General features: G+C 39.9%; 5 protein-coding genes across 7 annotated transcripts in view; 1 reads left to right on the top strand and 4 right to left on the bottom strand.

Annotated features, from left to right (window-relative positions):
- The first annotated feature begins 723 nt into the window (after positions 1-723).
- Positions 724-18,792, top strand: part of nav1b (neuron navigator 1b) — a 66,911-nt gene continuing 48,842 nt past the window's right edge. For both annotated transcript variants that reach the window (XM_086086658.1, XM_086086657.1), the window contains exons 1-2: positions 724-849; positions 15,725-16,093. The gene's annotated coding sequence lies outside the window, so the exon portion shown is untranslated. The remainder of the gene's footprint in view (positions 850-15,724; positions 16,094-18,792) is intronic.
- tnni1b (troponin I type 1b (skeletal, slow)) lies at positions 2,501-4,904 on the bottom strand. 2 transcript variants are annotated; one of them, XM_086086148.1, is made up of 7 exons: positions 4,865-4,904; positions 4,179-4,212; positions 3,942-3,983; positions 3,743-3,874; positions 3,060-3,149; positions 2,816-2,992; positions 2,501-2,742 (listed from the first exon to the last, which is right to left on the bottom strand). In XM_086086148.1, exons 3-7 carry the CDS (start codon positions 3,948-3,950, stop codon positions 2,641-2,643), a joined length of 510 nt encoding a protein of 169 aa, XP_085942274.1. In that variant the 5' UTR covers positions 3,951-3,983; positions 4,179-4,212; positions 4,865-4,904; the 3' UTR covers positions 2,501-2,640. The 2 variants fall into 2 exon arrangements, with proteins under 2 accessions (XP_085942274.1, XP_085942275.1); XM_086086149.1 differs by lacking the exons at positions 4,179-4,212; positions 4,865-4,904 and having other exon boundaries at positions 3,942-4,006.
- csrp1b (cysteine and glycine-rich protein 1b) lies at positions 5,270-10,455 on the bottom strand. Its single transcript, XM_086086147.1, has 7 exons — positions 10,437-10,455; positions 8,727-8,806; positions 8,316-8,425; positions 7,717-7,885; positions 7,037-7,166; positions 6,863-6,956; positions 5,270-6,777 (listed from the first exon to the last, which is right to left on the bottom strand). The coding sequence occupies exons 1-7, from the start codon at positions 10,440-10,442 to the stop codon at positions 6,701-6,703; spliced, it is 666 nt and encodes a 221-aa protein (XP_085942273.1). The 5' UTR covers positions 10,443-10,455; the 3' UTR covers positions 5,270-6,700.
- Positions 10,872-11,922, bottom strand: LOC147167583 (cysteine and glycine-rich protein 1-like). Its single transcript, XM_086086150.1, has 3 exons — positions 11,823-11,922; positions 11,401-11,510; positions 10,872-11,117 (listed from the first exon to the last, which is right to left on the bottom strand). Exons 2-3 carry the CDS (start codon positions 11,507-11,509, stop codon positions 10,981-10,983), a joined length of 246 nt encoding a protein of 81 aa, XP_085942276.1. The 5' UTR covers position 11,510; positions 11,823-11,922; the 3' UTR covers positions 10,872-10,980.
- LOC147167582 (cysteine and glycine-rich protein 1-like) lies at positions 13,905-14,955 on the bottom strand. Its single transcript, XM_086086151.1, has 3 exons — positions 14,856-14,955; positions 14,434-14,543; positions 13,905-14,150 (listed from the first exon to the last, which is right to left on the bottom strand). Exons 2-3 carry the CDS (start codon positions 14,540-14,542, stop codon positions 14,014-14,016), a joined length of 246 nt encoding a protein of 81 aa, XP_085942277.1. The 5' UTR covers position 14,543; positions 14,856-14,955; the 3' UTR covers positions 13,905-14,013.

Raw genomic sequence — 18,792 nt, 5'->3', positions numbered from 1 at the left:
GAGTGACACAGACACAGACAGAGAGATTTCCTTTGTGGCCTTACAGCAATAATATGTAATGTAATCCAGCTGTGGAAAAAAAACTGATTAAAATACAAAAAAATAAGGAATCAATAAAGTTATGAGCATTTGAATTAGCGAGAGTGTGAACGAGAGAGGGGAGGGGCTGGTGAGCACAAAAGCAAAATACAGTAAATTCCTGCATACTTGCTGTTTATTTGTACAGTATTTATATTTTTGTTGTTGCTGCTGCTGTTGTTTTTTATTCCCAAATTAATTTTCCCAGTTTTCCCGGAAACAATATATTGAATGTTTATCATCGTTTTTTTTTTTTTTTTTTTTAATCCCAATGCATTTCAATAGGCGTCAATGACAGTGACGTGAGGTCAGGGCAGGGCAAGGTTTCCATTGTTTCCCCAGGCTGAAATGAAAATTGAAACCCTTTGGATTTTTCTATTTTAATCAGTTCTTTCATTTCAGAAAGCCTACACTGATTATAGGTTTAAACATGACAACATTTGGTGATTTTCATACCTCAATTAAAAATGACTCATTACTTCATCTGGCCTGCAGTCAAAAATGCTGCAAAAATGATCCTCCTGAAGGCACTACGCTGCTGTGCTTTTCCCGGCCCAGTTCGCGCATGCGCAGTCAGTTTCCCAGTAGAAACGCTACGTACGTTCGCACAGTGCATTCGTGAATTCAAAACACACTTAGTGTACAGCAAGTCGGTAAAACGACGCCACTCAGGAGAATATAAAACTATTTTCACGCCTTTCTTTTGAGGGGAAAAACGTCAGCTTTTGAAGGATGGGAGACCAACGCCTAAGCTACCGGATCTTCTGCAAAGTAAGGGACAGAGAATTATTCGTACTTTTTTACAACGAATGGTACAAAATGACTTTGTGGATGTGCTTCGATTAACTGGCTGTTACACTTTACATGATGTTTTGCATTACTATTGCTAGCTTGATTTTGTGAGGAATTAAGTCTGTTTTACAGGGAGATATTCACTTTATTACATTCTTTACCGGGCGGGTTTGAAATTGTCCGTTTTTCGTTGTGCAGCAGAGTGCACTGCAACGTTTACCGTGGCTCGCAGACTGCGCACTGGCTGTGACGGTGGCACAGAACTTTAGCTGAGTGGCAAGTGTTGAGCTACCGCACCGGAGGCGATGGGTACGAACCCCGCTCGAAGTTAATTAAAAAAATAAAAAAGATTGCGAAACAAAACATTTAAGACTTCAAAAGAACCACAGGAGCGTTCTTCTGTTCTTCCAAAAGAACAGGAATCTCTGCATCAATCCAGCAATCTGTCCTTTTCTCTGTCCAAATACTAGTACTACTGCATGAATTACACTGATTGACATCGCCCCCATGTGGTCAAAGTGAAAACTGATAGACTCTTGCCCCACCCAAAACAAATGCATTTGGTGGGTTGAACCACAAAAATATCCCATTTTGCTCAGAAGCAGCCATTTTAGGCTCATTTTGGCCATTTCTACAAGTCTGTTAAAGTCAAATGCTTCCTAAAGATTTTGTTTGATTTCTAACAATTTTAACCTCATATACCTGATATACAAATGTCATTGCGTGAGGGCAGTGACGGTGGCAACATTTGATGACTCTTCAAATTCCAGAGAACTCCGTTCTCAGCCTCTGCAGCTAGTTTGCTTAGCAACACGGAAACGTAGACAACTAGCTCAAGCGAGTTGTAGCTAGAACTAAAACCTAGCTCAAGGTACGTCCTGAAATTGCCCGATAAATCATCAATTTTTGTTAGAATCAGCCATTTTAGGATTGTTTCGGCCCAGGGGTCATTTAAAGTCAAACTTGTCCTAGAGATTTTGTCTGACTGCTACTTAATATAAAGCATGGAGGACCAAAACTGCTAAATAAATGAATAAAAGTGAAAATAAAAACGGTATAAAAAATATAATTCCAAAATTAAATACAAAACCTAATATGAAGGAAAATAAAAACAACAAAATATAGATATCACTGAATAAATAAATACATACAAAAATAAAAGAGATTCCCAAAATAAAAAATAATTTATTTAATTCTATTTATATATTTATTTTTGCATTAATTTTTATATTTATATTTATTTTGAAGACGGGATTAATTTTTTGTATTTAATTATATTTATATATTTATTTTTGTATTTATTTCAACATTTATTTTTATGCTTATTTTTTAATTCCCGTTTTTTTTACTCTTATTTATTTATTTATATATATTTTTATTTTCATTTATATATATATATATATATATATATATATATATATATATATATATATATATATATATATATTGTATTTAATTTTGGAATTATATTTTTCTATCCATTTTTATTTTCACTTTTATTAATTTATTTAGTGTTTTTATTTTTACTTTGGCAGTTTTGCTCCTCCATAATACTCGACAGACAGGTAACACTATTTTCAGGATAACTGGAGTTTTTTGTCTTTGACTTGCCACAAAACACAAAACATACTCAGTTTGTGTTGCGTGTTTATTATATTGGCAATGACAGAACACACTAAAGGAAGTGCGGACAAATAATCGGTGAGTTTGTTTCGATGTCGCTTTCTGCTGGACTGAAATGAAGGGAGATGGTTTCTTCTGTGCCAACATCTACTGAGCGGGAGACTGAGCGTCAAACATCTTCTTGCGGCCTTCCATGCCCGACATGGCCTCCACGTTCTTCCTCCAGTCGCTCACCTCCGCCGTCTTCTCCTGAAGAAGACAGACACAGTCAGCTTGGGAAATCTTTTTCACGCTGCATTCCTGTTCCTGCACATCGACCGACCTTCTCCGTGTCTTCCTTTTTGACCGACTTGAGGTTGGCTCGCAGGTCCAGGGACACTTTGTGCTTGGAGCCCAGCAGCGAGCGGAGGATGGCGTCGGCCGAGACCCTCACCCGCCGGAGGTTGGGTCGCTTGAACTTCCCTCGTAGGTCCAGAACCTTGATGTTCAGGTCTTTGATCTAAACCCCACAGAGGAAGAACTTTGTACCAACGGATCACTATCGGTATCGTCCGTGTGATTTTTACCTCTCGGGTCTTGTGCATGACTTTGGCCTCGATGTCGTACCGTTCCTCATCCACCACGTCGATTTTGGAGTGTAGTTCTTCACATAGTTTCTACGTAAACATTACAAGAACGTCACTACATGGATACTTGAATTGCCGTTTTGGGGCCAAAGTCAATCTCCTGTTAGGGATTTTGTCTGATTGCTACCAAATTTCAACCAACTATAGTTGACATGTGGCCGACACAGAATTGTCACGATTTTCTTTTTTTTTTTCACTGAATTTGGGTGGAGCATGGAGCAAACTAGATATTAAAATAATCGATTCATGATATTTTAAATCGATATCAAGCTCAAAAAGGAAAATCGATTCGATATCGATTATTTGATTTTAAGATACAAAAAAAAAAGTGTCTTTAAAATGCTATTTTCTTTTGAATTCATGGGAAAAACGAGATATTAAAACAATCGATTCATGGTTTTATAAATCGATATCAGGCTCACAAAGGAAAATCGATTCAATATCGATTATTTGATTTTAAGATACAAAAAAAATGTGTCTTTAAGATGCTATTTTCTTTTGAATTCATGGGAAAAACAAGATATTAAAACAATCGATTCATGGTTTTATAAATCGATACCAGGCTCACCAAGGAAAATCCATTCAATATCGATTATTCAATTTTTAAAACCCGGCCCTCGTACCTGTAACTCCTCCAAGCTCATTGAGTTGATGTTTAGCAGCGGTGCCTTCTCCTCCAGGTACGTTTCCTTCTGCTTCTCTTTCTCCACCAGCTCCTGCTCCAAATCCTCTTTGGCCTTGGCCACCATCAAACTCTACAGCACGATGACAGAAATGCTTGCCTTTCCTCCATGTTTGCACACACATTGGCCGAACCCTCACCTTCAGCATGAGCTTGCGAGAAGCTGAGATCTTGGATTTCCTCTACAGGAAACAATAGGGCACACGCGGGAATGAGTGCGGTTGAACATATTGAACACGTCGTCGAAAGTCTTACCTCGGGCCTGTCGTGGGATCATTGCAAACAAACAACGGCATTCGCGTCATCACACTGATTGCGTTTCCCTAATCATGCGCTCAAAATAAACACAGATGAGAGACGACAAACACAACACTTACACTTTCTCAGGCATCTTGGCTATCCCAGTTGACCCTGAAAGACAAAAATAACACCTTTTGGGGCCCCCCAAAGGATCTTAATACAATTTCCACCGCAGAAACATTCCACCGCATTGATGAGCGTCTGTCTGGCCTTTCCCAGAATGGAACGGTCCCCCTCGCCGGGTATTTGTTGAATTACTCACGCGTGGATCTTATCGTACGTGCGATACGTTTTGTTTGTTTTATGCGTGTGCTTAGCCCGCATTAGCATGACTTAGTTGTAAAAAAAAAAAAAAAAAAAAAAAAAAGGCCTGCGGGGGAACATCAAGCTGTCAACTGAGCCGCCATCCCTTGTCCGCACCCTCTTGTCGTGCTCATTGCATTCTTGCCTTCGCCAAAAACAGCCAAGTGATGGCAGACGTGACACAACAACATGGCAGCATTTGCGGACAATTCTAAGACGGATAGACAACAGCATATAACGACGTTACTATTTACTGTAACCATACACTTAATTACGCAATCTCAAAACCTATCGTCGCAATGAAAAGTAACTAAAAACGAGCCAAAAAGTTTGATATTTTGTTGAGTAAAATATTGTGAGACTAACAAAATTTTCTGCATAAAATGTCCTATTAAATTGATCAAATGTAGCGTAAATTATTACTTCAAGCACAAAAGAGTTGTTCGTCGGCCTTACATACCCGTGTGAGAAGATGAAGCGAGACAGCAAGTGATGCGTGGAAGACGCAGAAGGGATATTTATCCCTCACCCGCGTTTGTCCCTCCTCTTTTGCTTGATTTGAATACAGACAAACACGCACACACACGTTTGTCTTTGTATCGTCGTGGGGACATCTCATTGACATAATGTATTTCCTAGCCCCTCCCCTCTAACCCCAACCATCAAAAATGATTGCCTTACCCTAACCTCAACCGTAACCCAATTCAAAGTCTTGACCCTCAAAAAGAGGTCTGAGCTTGTGTGGCCCGCCAAAATCCCGGTGAAATCCCGAAATATTGGCCCCGCCATGTAACAAAAACAAGACCACACACACACACACACACACACACACACACTGCTGCCGTCAAGAATAAAACGGGCGACATTGACGCAGATATATGATGTTTATTTTGCGTGTCACCAAGCTTGCGTTCAAGGTACAAAAAGAGGCCGCAACGTCACATTTCATGAAGTACAAGCGTGCTCGTCGTAGCTACTGACCTTTTTACGTTTCCTTTTATTTCTAATCATACACATGCGGCCAGTGAAGAATTCCGAACAAATAAGCAATATAAGAGCTAGTATTTGTATACCGTATTAGTAATGAGGCTAATCTGTTAGCATATTTTCTGAACGTTTGAATATTGCGGCCACTTAGAAAAAAGAAAATATCAGTGATATGAACAAGGATAAAATCATAACATCATGAGGGTGAATGTATTTTTTAGAGGAAAACCTTTTTAAACTTTGAAAAAAAAAAGTCACCATTAAGGACGTAATCATTACAGTACTTTAGAATCTTACAAAATGACTTTTAGTATATGTTTCAAAAACAATTGTGTTGACCAATCTTGTGGGAGTGGGGGAATCTTTTTTTTCTTTCTTGAAAAATAAATTTGTGGTTAATTCCTGAGTGTTTCGTGGTAATGTAAAATCTCTCGCTAAAGTATTTGACATTTTTTTCTTAAAACTTTACAAATTTTCTCTCGTACTAGTAAAACATCATTTTAATTTACTAATATCATATTTTCTTTCATTTGTGTGTCTTGCTGAATTCAAAGGTTCAACTAAAAACAACCAAACTGGAACATGACTTCATTATTTACCCCAAAATTTGAAATAAGGATAAAAATTTAATAAATAAATCTGACGGCTGATAAAAGGTAAATCTGAAACCATTTTAATCTCAGGGAACTATTTATTTAAAATTTCAGTTAACTTTAGAGATGCTGCTGCCCCTGGGAACCTTCTGACCCTTTTGTTTTTGTTCGACATTCAAACCAATAAATGTGAACATTTAAGATTTTAAGTATTTTTAAATTTAGGAAAAAAAAACAATATTTATAGAGAGCTATAGTATTTACTTGTGTAAGTTTTCATTTAATTTTTTAAAAACATACTGATAACCTTGGGAGCTCCCTAAACGTTTTGTTCGAAATTTAAAATGAATTCTATTCTCTCAGAAAAAAAAAATCTACATTTTGAAAAGTCTGAAAAAATGTTCAATAAACATGTTTTAAGGCATTACAATAAAGTCAAGATTGGCATTTGTATTTAAATTTTTTTTGACACCAATATTTTTTGCTCCCTTTTTACGGAAAATGAATTATCGGCTCCAAATATCGGTTATCGGCCTCTTTGACCACTAATAATTGTCATCGGTCTCTAATTTTAAAACCTCTATGACTCAAATAATCGGTGATCGTTATATTTTGTTTTTAAGTGTAGCTGCAGCTGGAGTAGCGTGATGAACGAAAACAAGCAGCTCAGTTGATGAGCTCGACAAAACGAAGCTTGGTTCAGGCTTCTTCGGACTTCACTGGGAATGAGCCAGAGCTCCTGCACCCTGACCAAAACCAAAACCCTTGGGTCCAAAGTTCTTGGCATAGCAACCTGCCAACACACAGCAGACCAATGAGAAGGAGCGCTTCAAATTTGTCATTGTCACATTTATGGCTAGCTTACACCGTCGCATTACCTTTACAGAAGATTTCGCCGTCTCTGTCTGCCACAGTGGTGGACTCCAGGCCTTTGCCGCAGTTAGCGCAACGGAAGCAACCTTTGTGCCACGACTGAGGAGAGAACAAAATAGTTAAACGTTGACCAACAAAAATTGTCAATTAATGTCATAAAGCGTAAGCGATTTAGTTACGTTGCCGCCCCCGATAACCTTCTCCGCCGCGTACACGGTTTTGCCACAGCGTGGGCAAACATCAGAGCCGCCGGCTTTCGTGGCAAACTTGGAGGCGTTGGGGTTATTGGTAGGATGGTGCGGAGTTTCTCTGTCAAGAAAATACAGTGTCATATTAAGTTTTTCTTGTCATATTTGATGCTCCTAAAATTACAATCTGAGACATGTTATGGTATTAGTATAAAATTAAACACGATATTCTGGTTAATATGGTGTTTGTGGAATATGAGTTAGGCAGCAAAATACACCCCTTTTATCCATCTCAGGGGGGCGGCCATTTTGTCACTTGCTGTCGACTCAAAACGACATCACAGTTGCTCGAAGCTACGGCAACGACCAATCACGGCTCACCTGTTTTCTGAAGCTGGGCCGTGATTGGTCGTCACCTGAGCAACTGTGATGACCTTTTCAGTTGACAGCAAGTGACAAAATGGCCGCCGGCACTTATAAGAAATTTACGATTAAATAAGATTTTACTCTGCTAATTCAAATATCTTCTGTAGAGTAATATAATTTCAACTGTGTCTATCTGACACTTTTTTTTGACTTTCTCGTCCCAAAAATGGCTTTACGTAATCTGATTTTATTCCCTACATGAAAATAATAATACATCCGATGCATTTAGTAGGTTTTCTTCTTACACTGGAAGCTTAATGCCAAGACCCTCTCCCGTGTCCATGCTGAGGGTTCCCGCTCCGCCGCCGAAGCCGTAGCCTTTTGGCCCGTACTTCTTGCCGTAGCACGACTTGCAGTAGATCTCGTCCGCGTGCACGGACACCGTTGTGCTGTCCAAGTTCTTCTTGCACACCACTTCCAATGAGAGGGCAGTGAAAATGTTTCAAAACTGCAGGTCCAAGTGCCAGATGCATATTTTTACATTGGTTTCAAGTGGCGCATCACAAAAGTCGACACACCCCTGTCCAAATGCCAAGCTTGCCAATATCCCAATTCTGCCACAATATGAATTGTGTCACATGACCCATGCAGTGGAAACGCAGCCCCAGACGACTGCAAACGGCGCATGACATTCTAAGCGAAAACAACCGTGCGTCATAGATAAACACTTTGCTCGGGGGCGAGCGTGTGCGCCTTCCCCTTCCATAAAAGGACAACTTTGTCACATGTTTCCAGCACATCCATATAAGGACGCCGGCGTGTCAACCCAAACATTTGCTTGCCAGAATCCTCCGCATTCCACGCCGACACTTGACAGCTCTCACGTCATAAGAGATGGACTTACTGCATAGGAAGCAGGATTTATGCCAGCTCTTCCCTTCGCATTGCACTTCCTCTGCAAAGTAGACCGTCTTCTGGCAGCAGCCACACTTGTTCCCTCCTCCGAAAGGCATCCTGTGTACGTGCAGGTTAACCGTTCATTGGTCATCTTAGTACAACTTTACCTTTTTTAACGGATTAAGACACCGTTTTGGAGTGGGAATATGCGAACAGAGTCGGAAAAACTCACAGCCTGTCATCCTGGCACAATGTCAGTAGGCTAATCTACAAAATCGTTCTTTGTAAACAGGACATTCCTTGGTGGTAACATCAGGTCAAGAATTGAATTTATCTTCCAACTTGGGTCTCGATATGATACCAACTTCGCTAAACTTGTTTTTTATGATTGAAAAAAGAAGGTTAGGATCAAGCCTACCTGGATGGCTGTCGTGTCTGTTGGTTCACGTCCACCGTGATGATTAGAGCAAAGAGTGAGCAACTCACAAGACACTTGAGCTGATCAGAGGGAGGAGTTAGAGGAGTTAGAGGAATGTGTGTGTGTCTAATTTTTTTTTAAAAGGCCACAATAGTATGAAAAAAAAATGGAATGTGGTTATAATGTCACCTCAAAGCGTTTCCTGTTTCTCTGTGATGTAATTTCTTATATCATGCTATGTTTTTCTTGATATATTGTGACATTTGTGTGTGTATGTAAGTGTTGTTGGTTGAACCAACTAGTTGAATAGTTGACTAGGTATAGACCAATTATCATTCAGGCAGATTATGGTCGCAGATATTTGGCAAATAATATCGTAGTAGAATAATAGAACAGTATCGTAGCAACAAGTCCTCCAACATCAACGACCATATTAGTCGTTTTACCCTGCACTAAAAGACGACTAAGGGTCACGTACTGTATTGTAGTTTAGCAACCTCTATCGGCCATGTTAAATAGTGTGAAAATACAAAACTGAGATTCGAACCCAGATCATCTGGTGGGGAGATTAACGTCTAATTTACTGAGCTAACAGTTGAGTAATGATGTTAGGGTTAATTTTTAGCGTTGACATGTATGTCAATTCGCCGTCACAGAATAATTGGTTGAGGTTAGGAAAAGGCACAGCGAGGTTGCACACCGTTACAAAACATGTATAAAACATGTAGTCAACACTAAAAACGATCACTGGACAAATAGCTGTCAGATAAACACTGGTCTGACGGGCCGGGTTTGAGTCTCACTTTTGCGCTATTTACCATGGCGGATAGAGGTCACTAAACGAAAATACGTAACGCTTGGTCGTAATTTGGCACCTTTTCAAAACGACCAATGTGGTCGTATTTATTGGAGGACTGTCTCTATTTTTAAAATCGGATGGCTGATTAGAGCTTGTGTGGTTGATTAATATCCAGTTGTATTATTTTGCACACCGGCGCCTTGCTGAAATGAATGGAGCATGTTGGCCGCCGCCCACAATCACCACTTTTTAGCGCATGTCGGCCGCATGTCAGTAGGATTGTAACGATAACGGTAAGAATATCCCGATAACGACGATCAAGTTGCCATGATATGAAAAGCAGCACATCCGTCGATGAGGTTGTACAGTTCCAGCGCCCTCTGGTGGTTAATTTATTAGAGTGACTTAATTTTAATTAGGCATGCTTTGGCCACTTATGTTTAAGACCCACACTGATGGCCAGGTGAAGGGGAATGTAACCCATTTTGAGTTCCTCCACAAATTGACACATTTCCCTCATAACATTATGATTTTTCTTGTAATATTACAAATGTACGACTTTTCTCTCTCGTAACATAATGACTATCTTGAAAAATTAAGTTTAGTCTTAGAACATTATGACTTTTTTGTTGTTGTTGAAGCATGTGCTGTAGTCTAGTGGTGGGAATGTTTGACTGTCTCACGATTCGATTCCGATTTTTGGGTCTGCGATTCGATTCAGAATAATTTTTGATTCAAAATGACAATGATTTCTGCTTCAATTTATAGATGTGCAAAAAATTTACATGATCTGCTCCAGTCTGACTGGCAAATTAGCGCGCTGCTCACGGCACTTTTATCATTCAAACGAATGGCTATTCATACAAAACACTATAGGAATGTATAAAGAGAAGCATCTTAACATTACTCACCAGCATATGCTCTTCCTACGCTGCAAAAAAAAAAAAAAAAACTTTTATTGGCATAACTTGATCATGACTTTTTCCTTCTACTCTCTAATGTGGCTACAACTTAACAGTATATCAGAATGCGCAGAACCACACTGCCCCTAAGTGGCCAAATCGGGTACAATACAAGCAGCGCTCCCAATAAAGGCACACACAAACAAGGGCAAAACAGTATATGATAATTTCAATAAAATTCATTTTGGGACATTTAAAATCGATTCGGATTCGTACTAAATGAGAATCGCGATTCTTATCCGAATTGGTTTTTCGTCACACCCTTACTGTAGTCCAGTGGTCAGACTCACTCGAAAGTGGCTCTGGATCTTAGCTAGTTGAAAAATTGGCAGAGAGAAGTTATTATGTAAATCAGCAACACTGAAAGAGACAGAAAACAAAATATTTATGATGTTGCGTAATTTTTATTTCACGCTTGGTGGGTTGGCAAACACCCCAGAGACCTCCACTTTATTTGTATACAAGCTATTAAAAAGCACATTTTCCAACATCCTTATTTTGGATCTGGAACAGCTCCCCCGCCGAAGCCGTAGCCTTTTGGCCCGTACTTGTGGCCGTAGCACGACTTGCAGTAGATCTCGTCCACGTGCACGGCCACCGTTGTGCTGTCCAAGTTCTTCTTGCACACCACTTCCAATGAGAGGGGAGTGAAAATGTTTGAAAACCGCAGGTCGAAGTGCCAGATTCATATTTTTACATTGATTTCAAGTGGCGCATCACAAAAGTCGACACACCCCTGTTCAAATGCCAAGCTTGCCAAAATCCCAATTCTGCCACAATAAGAATTGTGTCACATGACCCATCCATATAAAGACGCCGACGTGTCAACCCAAACCCAAACATTTGCTTGCCAGAATCCTCCGCATTCCACGCCGACACTTGACAGCTCTCACGTCATAAGAGATGGACTTACTGCATAGGAAGCAGGATTTATGCCACTTCCTCCCTTCGCATTGCACTTCCTCTGCAAAGTAGACCGTCTTCTGGCAGGAGCCACACCTGTTCCCTCCTCCGAAAGGCATCCTGTGTACGTGCAGGTTAACCCTTCATTGGTCATCTTAGTACAACTTTACCTTTTAAACGGATTAAGACACCGTTTTGGAGTGGGAATATGCGAAGAGAGTCGCTGAACAGAGTCGGAAAAACTCACAGCCTGTCATCCTGGCACAATGTCAGCAGGCTAATCGACAAAATCGTTATTTTTAAACAGGACATTCCTTGGTGGTAACATCAGGTCAAGAATTGAATTTATCTTCCAACTGGGGTCTCGATATGATACCAACTTCGCTAAACTTGTTTTTTATGATTGAAAAAGAAGGTTAGGATCAAGCCTACCTGGATGGCTGTCGTCACTCAGTTGGTTCACGTCCACTGAAGACGTCTACCGTGATGATTAGAGCAAAGAGTGAGCAACTCACAAGACACTGAGCTGATCAGAGGGAGGAGTTAGAGGCCACAATGGTATGAAAAAAAAATGGAATGTGGTTATAATGTCACCTCAAAGCGTTTCCTGTTTTTCTTGATATGTTGTGACATTTGTGTGTGTATGTAAGTGTTGTTGGTTGAACCAACTAGTTGAATAGTTGACTAGGTATAGACCAATTATCATTCAGGCAGATTATGGTCGCAGATATTTGGCAAATAATATCGTAGTAGAATAATAGAACAGTATCGTAGCAACAAGTCCTCCAACATCAACGACCATATTAGTCGTTTTACCCTGCACTAAAAGACGACTAAGGGTCACGTACTGTATTGTAGTTTAGCAACCTCTATCGGCCATGTTAAATAGTGTGAAAATACAAAACTGAGATTCGAACCCAGATCATCTGGTGGGGAGATTAACGTCTAATTTACTGAGCTAACAGTTGAGTAATGATGTTAGGGTTAATTTTTAGCGTTGACATGTATGTCAATTCGCCGTCACGGAATAATTGGTTGAGGTTAGGAAAAGGCACAGCGAGGTTGCACACCGTTACAAAACATGTATAAAACATGTAGTCAACACTAAAAACGATCACTGGACAAATAGCTGTCAGATAAACACTGGTCTGACGGGCCGGGTTTGAGTCTCACTTTTGCGCTATTTACCATGGCGGATAGAGGTCACTAAACGAAAATACGTAACGCTTGGTCGTAATTTGGCACCTTTTCAAAACGACCAATGTGGTCGTATTTATTGGAGGACTGTCTCTATTTTTAAAATCGGATGGCTGATTAGAGCTTGTGTGGTTGATTAATATCCAGTTGTATTATTTTGCACACCGGCGCCTTGCTGAAATGAATGGAGCATGTTGGCCGCCGCCCACAATCACCACTTTTTAGCGCATGTCGGCCGCATGTCAGTAGGATTGTAACGATAACGGTAAGAATATCCCGATAACGACGATCAAGTTGCCATGATATGAAAAGCAGCACATCCGTCGATGAGGTTGTACAGTTCCAGCGCCCTCTGGTGGTTAATTTATTAGAGTGACTTAATTTTAATTAGGCATGCTTTGGCCACTTATGTTTAAGACCCACACTGATGGCCAGGTGAAGGGGAATGTAACCCATTTTGAGTTCCTCCACAAATTGACACATTTCCCTCATAACATTATGATTTTTCTTGTAATATTACAAATGTACGACTTTTCTCTCTCGTAACATAATGACTGTCTTGAAAAATTTAGTTTTGTCTTAGAACATTATGACTTTTTTGTTGTTGTTGAAGCATGTGCTGTAGTCTAGTGGTGGGAATGTTTGACTGTCTCACGATTCGATTCCGATTTTTGGGTCTGCGATTCGATTCAGAATAATTTTTGATTCAAAATGACAATGATTTCTGCTACAATTTATAGATGTGCAAAAATTGACATGATCTGCTCCAGTCTGACTGGCTAATTAGCGCGCTGCTCACGGCACTTTTATCATTCAAACGAATGGCTATTCATACAAAACACTATAGGAATGTATAAAGAGAAGCATCTTAACATTACTCACCAGCATATGCTCTTCCTACGCTGCAAAAAAAAAACCAAAAACTTTTATTGGCATAACTTGATCATGACTTTTTCCTTCTACTCTCTAATGTGGCTACAACTTAACAGTATATCAGAATGCGCAGAACCACACTGCCCCTAAGTGGCCAAATCGGGTACAATACAAGCAGCGCTCCCAATAAAGGCACACACAAACAAGGGCAAAACAGTATATGATAATTTCAATAAAATTCATTTTGGGACATTTAAAATCGATTCTGATTCGTACTAAATGAGAATCGCGATTCTTATCCGAATTGGTTTTTCGGCACACCCTTACTGTAGTCCAGTGGTCAGACTCACTCGAAAGTGGCTCTGGATCTTAGCTAGTTGAAAAATTGGCAGAGAGAAGTTATTATGTAAATCAGCAACACTGAAAGAGACAGAAAACAAAATATTTATGATGTTGCGTAATTTTTATTTCACGCTTGGTGGGTTGGCAAACACCCCAGAGACCTCCACTTTATTTGTATACAAGCTATTAAAAAGCACATTTTCCAACATCCTTATTTTGGATCTGGAACAGCTCCCCCGCCGAAGCCGTAGCCTTTTGGCCCGTACTTGTGGCCGTAGCACGACTTGCAGTAGATCTCGTCCACGTGCACGGCCACCGTTGTGCTGTCCAAGTTCTTCTTGCACACCACTTCCAATGAGAGGGGAGTGAAAATGTTTGAAAACCGCAGGTCGAAGTGCCAGATTCATATTTTTACATTGATTTCAAGTGGCGCATCACAAAAGTCGACACACCCCTGTTCAAATGCCAAGCTTGCCAAAATCCCAATTCTGCCACAATAAGAATTGTGTCACATGACCCATCCATATAAAGACGCCGACGTGTCAACCCAAACCCAAACATTTGCTTGCCAGAATCCTCCGCATTCCACGCCGACACTTGACAGCTCTCACGTCATAAGAGATGGACTTACTGCATAGGAAGCAGGATTTATGCCACTTCCTCCCTTCGCATTGCACTTCCTCTGCAAAGTAGACCGTCTTCTGGCAGGAGCCACACCTGTTCCCTCCTCCGAAAGGCATCCTGTGTACGTGCAGGTTAACCCTTCATTGGTCATCTTAGTACAACTTTACCTTTTAAACGGATTAAGACACCGTTTTGGAGTGGGAATATGCGAAGAGAGTCGCTGAACAGAGTCGGAAAAACTCACAGCCTGTCATCCTGGCACAATGTCAGCAGGCTAATCGACAAAATCGTTATTTTTAAACAGGACATTCCTTGGTGGTAACATCAGGTCAAGAATTGAATTTATCTTCCAACTGGGGTCTCGATATGATACCAACTTCGCTAAACTTGTTTTTTATGATTGAAAAAGAAGGTTAGGATCAAGCCTACCTGGATGGCTGTCGTCACTCAGTTGGTTCACGTCCACTGAAGACGTCTACCGTGATGATTAGAGCAAAGAGTGAGCAACTCACAAGACACTGAGCTGATCAGAGGGAGGAGTTAGAGGAATGTGTGTGTGTCTAATTTTTTTTCAAAAGGCCACAATGGTATGAAAAAAAAATGGAATGTGGTTATAATGTCACCTCCAAGCGTTTCCTGTTTTTCTTGATATGTTGTGACATTTGTGTGTGTATGTAAGTGTTGTTGGTTGAACCAACTAGTTGAATAGTTGACTAGGTATAGACCAATTATCTGTCTGACTGGCTAATTAGCGCGCTGCTCACAGCACTTTTTATCATTCATATATCAACGAATGGCTATTCATACAAAAAACACTATAGGAATGTATAAAGAGAAGCATCTTAACATTACTCACCAGCATATGCTCTTCCTACGTGGCCAAATCGGGTACAATACAAGCAGCGCTCCCAATAAAGGCACACACAAACAAGGGCAAAACAGTATATGATAATTTCAATAAAATTCATTTTGGGACATTTACAATCGATTCTGATTCGTACTAAATGAGAATCGCGATTCTTATCCGAATTGATTTTTCGTCACACCCTTACTGTAGTCCAGTGGTCAGACTCACTCGAAAGTGGCTCTGGATCTTAGCTAGTTGAAAAATTGGCAGAGGGAAGTTATTATGTAAATCAGCAACACTGAAAGAGACAGAAAACCAAATATTTATGATGTTGCGTAATTTTAATTTCACGTTTGGTGGGTTGGCAAACACCCCAGAGACCTCCACTTTATTTGTATACAAGCTATTAAAAAGCACATTTTCCAACATCCTTATTTTGCATCTGGAACAGCTTCCACTCTTCTGGGACGACTTGCCACAAGATGTTGGAGCAAGTGATGCTGCCCGCCCCGTGTCCGCCTCCCTCTCGCTTCAAGCATCACGCGAAGAGACAACGACGGAGTCAAGACGTCTATTTATAGCTATAGCCTTTCCTTTCGGACAGCGCTCACCCTCGCTTCGGCGCTCCGTGGACTCGTCTATGAAAGCGGGAGAGAGGGGGAAAAGGAAAAGGAGCGACAGGCGCTTGGTGGATTAATCCGGAGGAAGACGTCGGGAGGCAAAAGCGCGATGAGAGGCAGCAGGCGCGAGGAGGATGCGGCGTTCAGCAGCTTCTCTCCTGCTTGGGACCGCAAGGCAGGACAAAACGAGGGAGGAAGAGGTGAGCTGATTTTTAGGATTATTTTTCATTTATTTGCATGTTTGTTTCGCCTTCAATAATGAAGCCTTTTGCAAAGATCATATTTCTGAGTTTTGTTGTATTTTAAGGCTTTTTGGTGCACATAAACATATTCCACTAATAATAGTTCACTAATAAGTGTTTGGTACTCAGATTACTACTATTATTTACTGTATTATTTGTAACCATCCATCAAATTTCTTCAGCACGTGTCCTCCTTTGGGTTGCGGGTGCTGAGCCTATCCCAGACAAATAATGTTCAGACCATCATATTGTTAATGTGGGAGGAAGACAGACTAACTAACTGGATTTCCTTATATTCATATTGTTTCTTATTTTTGTATTCGTATTATTTGAATTATATTTGTTTCTAAAGGTTTGCATATTCATTTTTTTTTTTTAAGTAGGGATGGGCGAGTATGGCTATATGTATCGGTACTTGCGACAGCTGTCAATACCAGTATCGGCTGGCCTTTTGTGGACGTTTTATAATCAAAACTAGAAATTAGAAGAAGAAGAAGAAGAAAATTGTTGTCAATTTCATGCAATTTTAAGAGAAATTGAATGCTATAGTGGGATACATAGGTCTTTCTTTAAAATGATCTCTCATTTTCTTTTTTGGGGGAAATACCACTATCAAAAGCGATAGTGGTATTGGTACTTGGTATCGGTGACTACTCGAGTTGACTACTGGTCATGGTATCGGTCTGGGGAAAAAAAAAAGGTGGTATTGTGGTATCCTATGTAGGCTATGTTGTAACACATTTTAATTACAACTACTGTCATTTCCTATTCACTTTTTAAAGTCAATTTTGAAAAGTGTCATTAAACTCATACGTCATAAAAATCAGTGACAATTATATCCCATAGCACACATGATTTTTCCTTTTACTGTATTGATTTTATTTATTTATTTATTTCTGTGCGATAATTTTTTTGGTTTGCTTTTAATTGTCTTAGTTTAGTTTACCCTGCCCTGTAAAGTGTCCTTGGGTATCATGAAAGGCGCTGATAAATTAAGTTGATTATTATTGTTATTATTATTATTATTATGCAAAAAAAAAAAAACGTCACTTTTTTTTATAAAAAATGTATTATGCTCCTGAACATGGTGCCTGCTGGCATGGCCTGTTTTAAAAATTGGTCACGAATGATGAGAAATGTGGAAGCAATCATTTGAAACGTATGTCAACACATTGCAAATAGTAATAAGATGTTGCATTTCGATATTCACATTTCCTCCTGCCATCACACAGATGAATATCAGTTATTAATAGAAACGAATAATTGAAGGAGTTCTGTGTTATGTCATAGTGTATCCGGCAGGTGTCCCTTCACATTGATCAGCCAACATGAGAAAAAGCTTTCAGATTTTCAAAAAGGTTGGTGGCGACCCTCCACATAATGCTTGCTTGGATCTGATTGTGCCGTGCTGTTATGGGATAGCACAAATTGTCTTGGGTGCTTTATGGCGTAAGTAAACCTCAAAGATGGGTTGATATTTATATAGCATACAGAGCAACTTTGATAGGATGCCTGCTCTGTTGATTGAGCATGTTTGGCTTGGTTCAGATTGCACTTGATTGTCGATCAATGCAGTTGCACCCAAGTGCCACTAGAGGACACCAGTGAGCAGAGTGTGTGACACGCCCTGCCTCTGTGCGTGTGTGTATTATTGTGTATGTGTGCGCCTAATTATCCAAAGTAGGACGTGCAGGCAACAGTGTGAAACATGCACAATTACTAATTAGATGATAACGATAAGAAGAACAACAGGAAGAGAGAGGAACTTTGTTATCAGTCGTCGCTGTCATCTTCTTGTACCTGCCACGTGCCTCTTTATCTGAGCGCCAGCGCTTATTAACTTGTGATCGCGTTCACCAGGCGAGGGATGCAATATGACAGATAAGGATTCGGATGTGCCAAGGTCAAACTCGGTGTGCCCGTGTGTGCCCTGCACCCATTTAAATGTATATGTTTGAGTCGACTCTTCCTCCTTACTTAATTAAGAGCATTGCGTGACAGTGAGTCAACAGAACGATAAAGATTTGCCAAAGGTCTGCCCACAAGAGGCAAATTTGTCCGACGTGCAAGTCGGGCTAACAAGAAGGCGCCAGTAGGCCTCCCGCTGTCTTCACACCAGTGGAGGCGTTGCCACATGACGCGGGGCTAATGCTAAATTTGGTTGTGATCCATCTGGCCTCAAATGAATGATAGTACTGTATTTCCAAACTCCAAAACATTCAGGATAATGCTTGGCCTCTGATAATTGATTTTGGAACCACTTTTATTTATTTATTAAAAACATATGTCAATTTCTTTTACATTGCATTTTTCATTTAAAATTTGATTTAATTCAATTTAGTTTAACATACTTTTTCATTTTATTTTAATGGAACAGTTTTTTTGTTCATTTGTTTGGTTTTCTTCTTTTAACTTCTGTTTTACTCTTCATTGTATTTTTTTTATTGTAATTTTCAATTTTTTGGTTGTACTATTTTTTATGTGATTTAGTGTATTTAAAGTATTTTATTTTATAGTGTAATTCAATGATAAATGGCCTTAGATGACCACAATGGATAACATGTAGCCTCCAATTACAATGAGAAATAACCACTCATGTTAGCTAGCTAGTTAGCTAACATGAGTGGTTAAACAAAACCAACCCCTTCCAGTGTCAT

Source organism: Leptonotus elevatus, chromosome 10 (assembly GCF_054856555.1).
Source record: "Leptonotus elevatus isolate MCC_2025b chromosome 10, RoL_Lele_1.0, whole genome shotgun sequence".
Classification (NCBI taxonomy): Eukaryota; Metazoa; Chordata; class Actinopteri; order Syngnathiformes; family Syngnathidae; genus Leptonotus; species Leptonotus elevatus.
The sequence above is the reverse complement of the archived record's forward strand: the minus strand, read 5'-3'. Positions and strand labels throughout refer to the sequence as shown.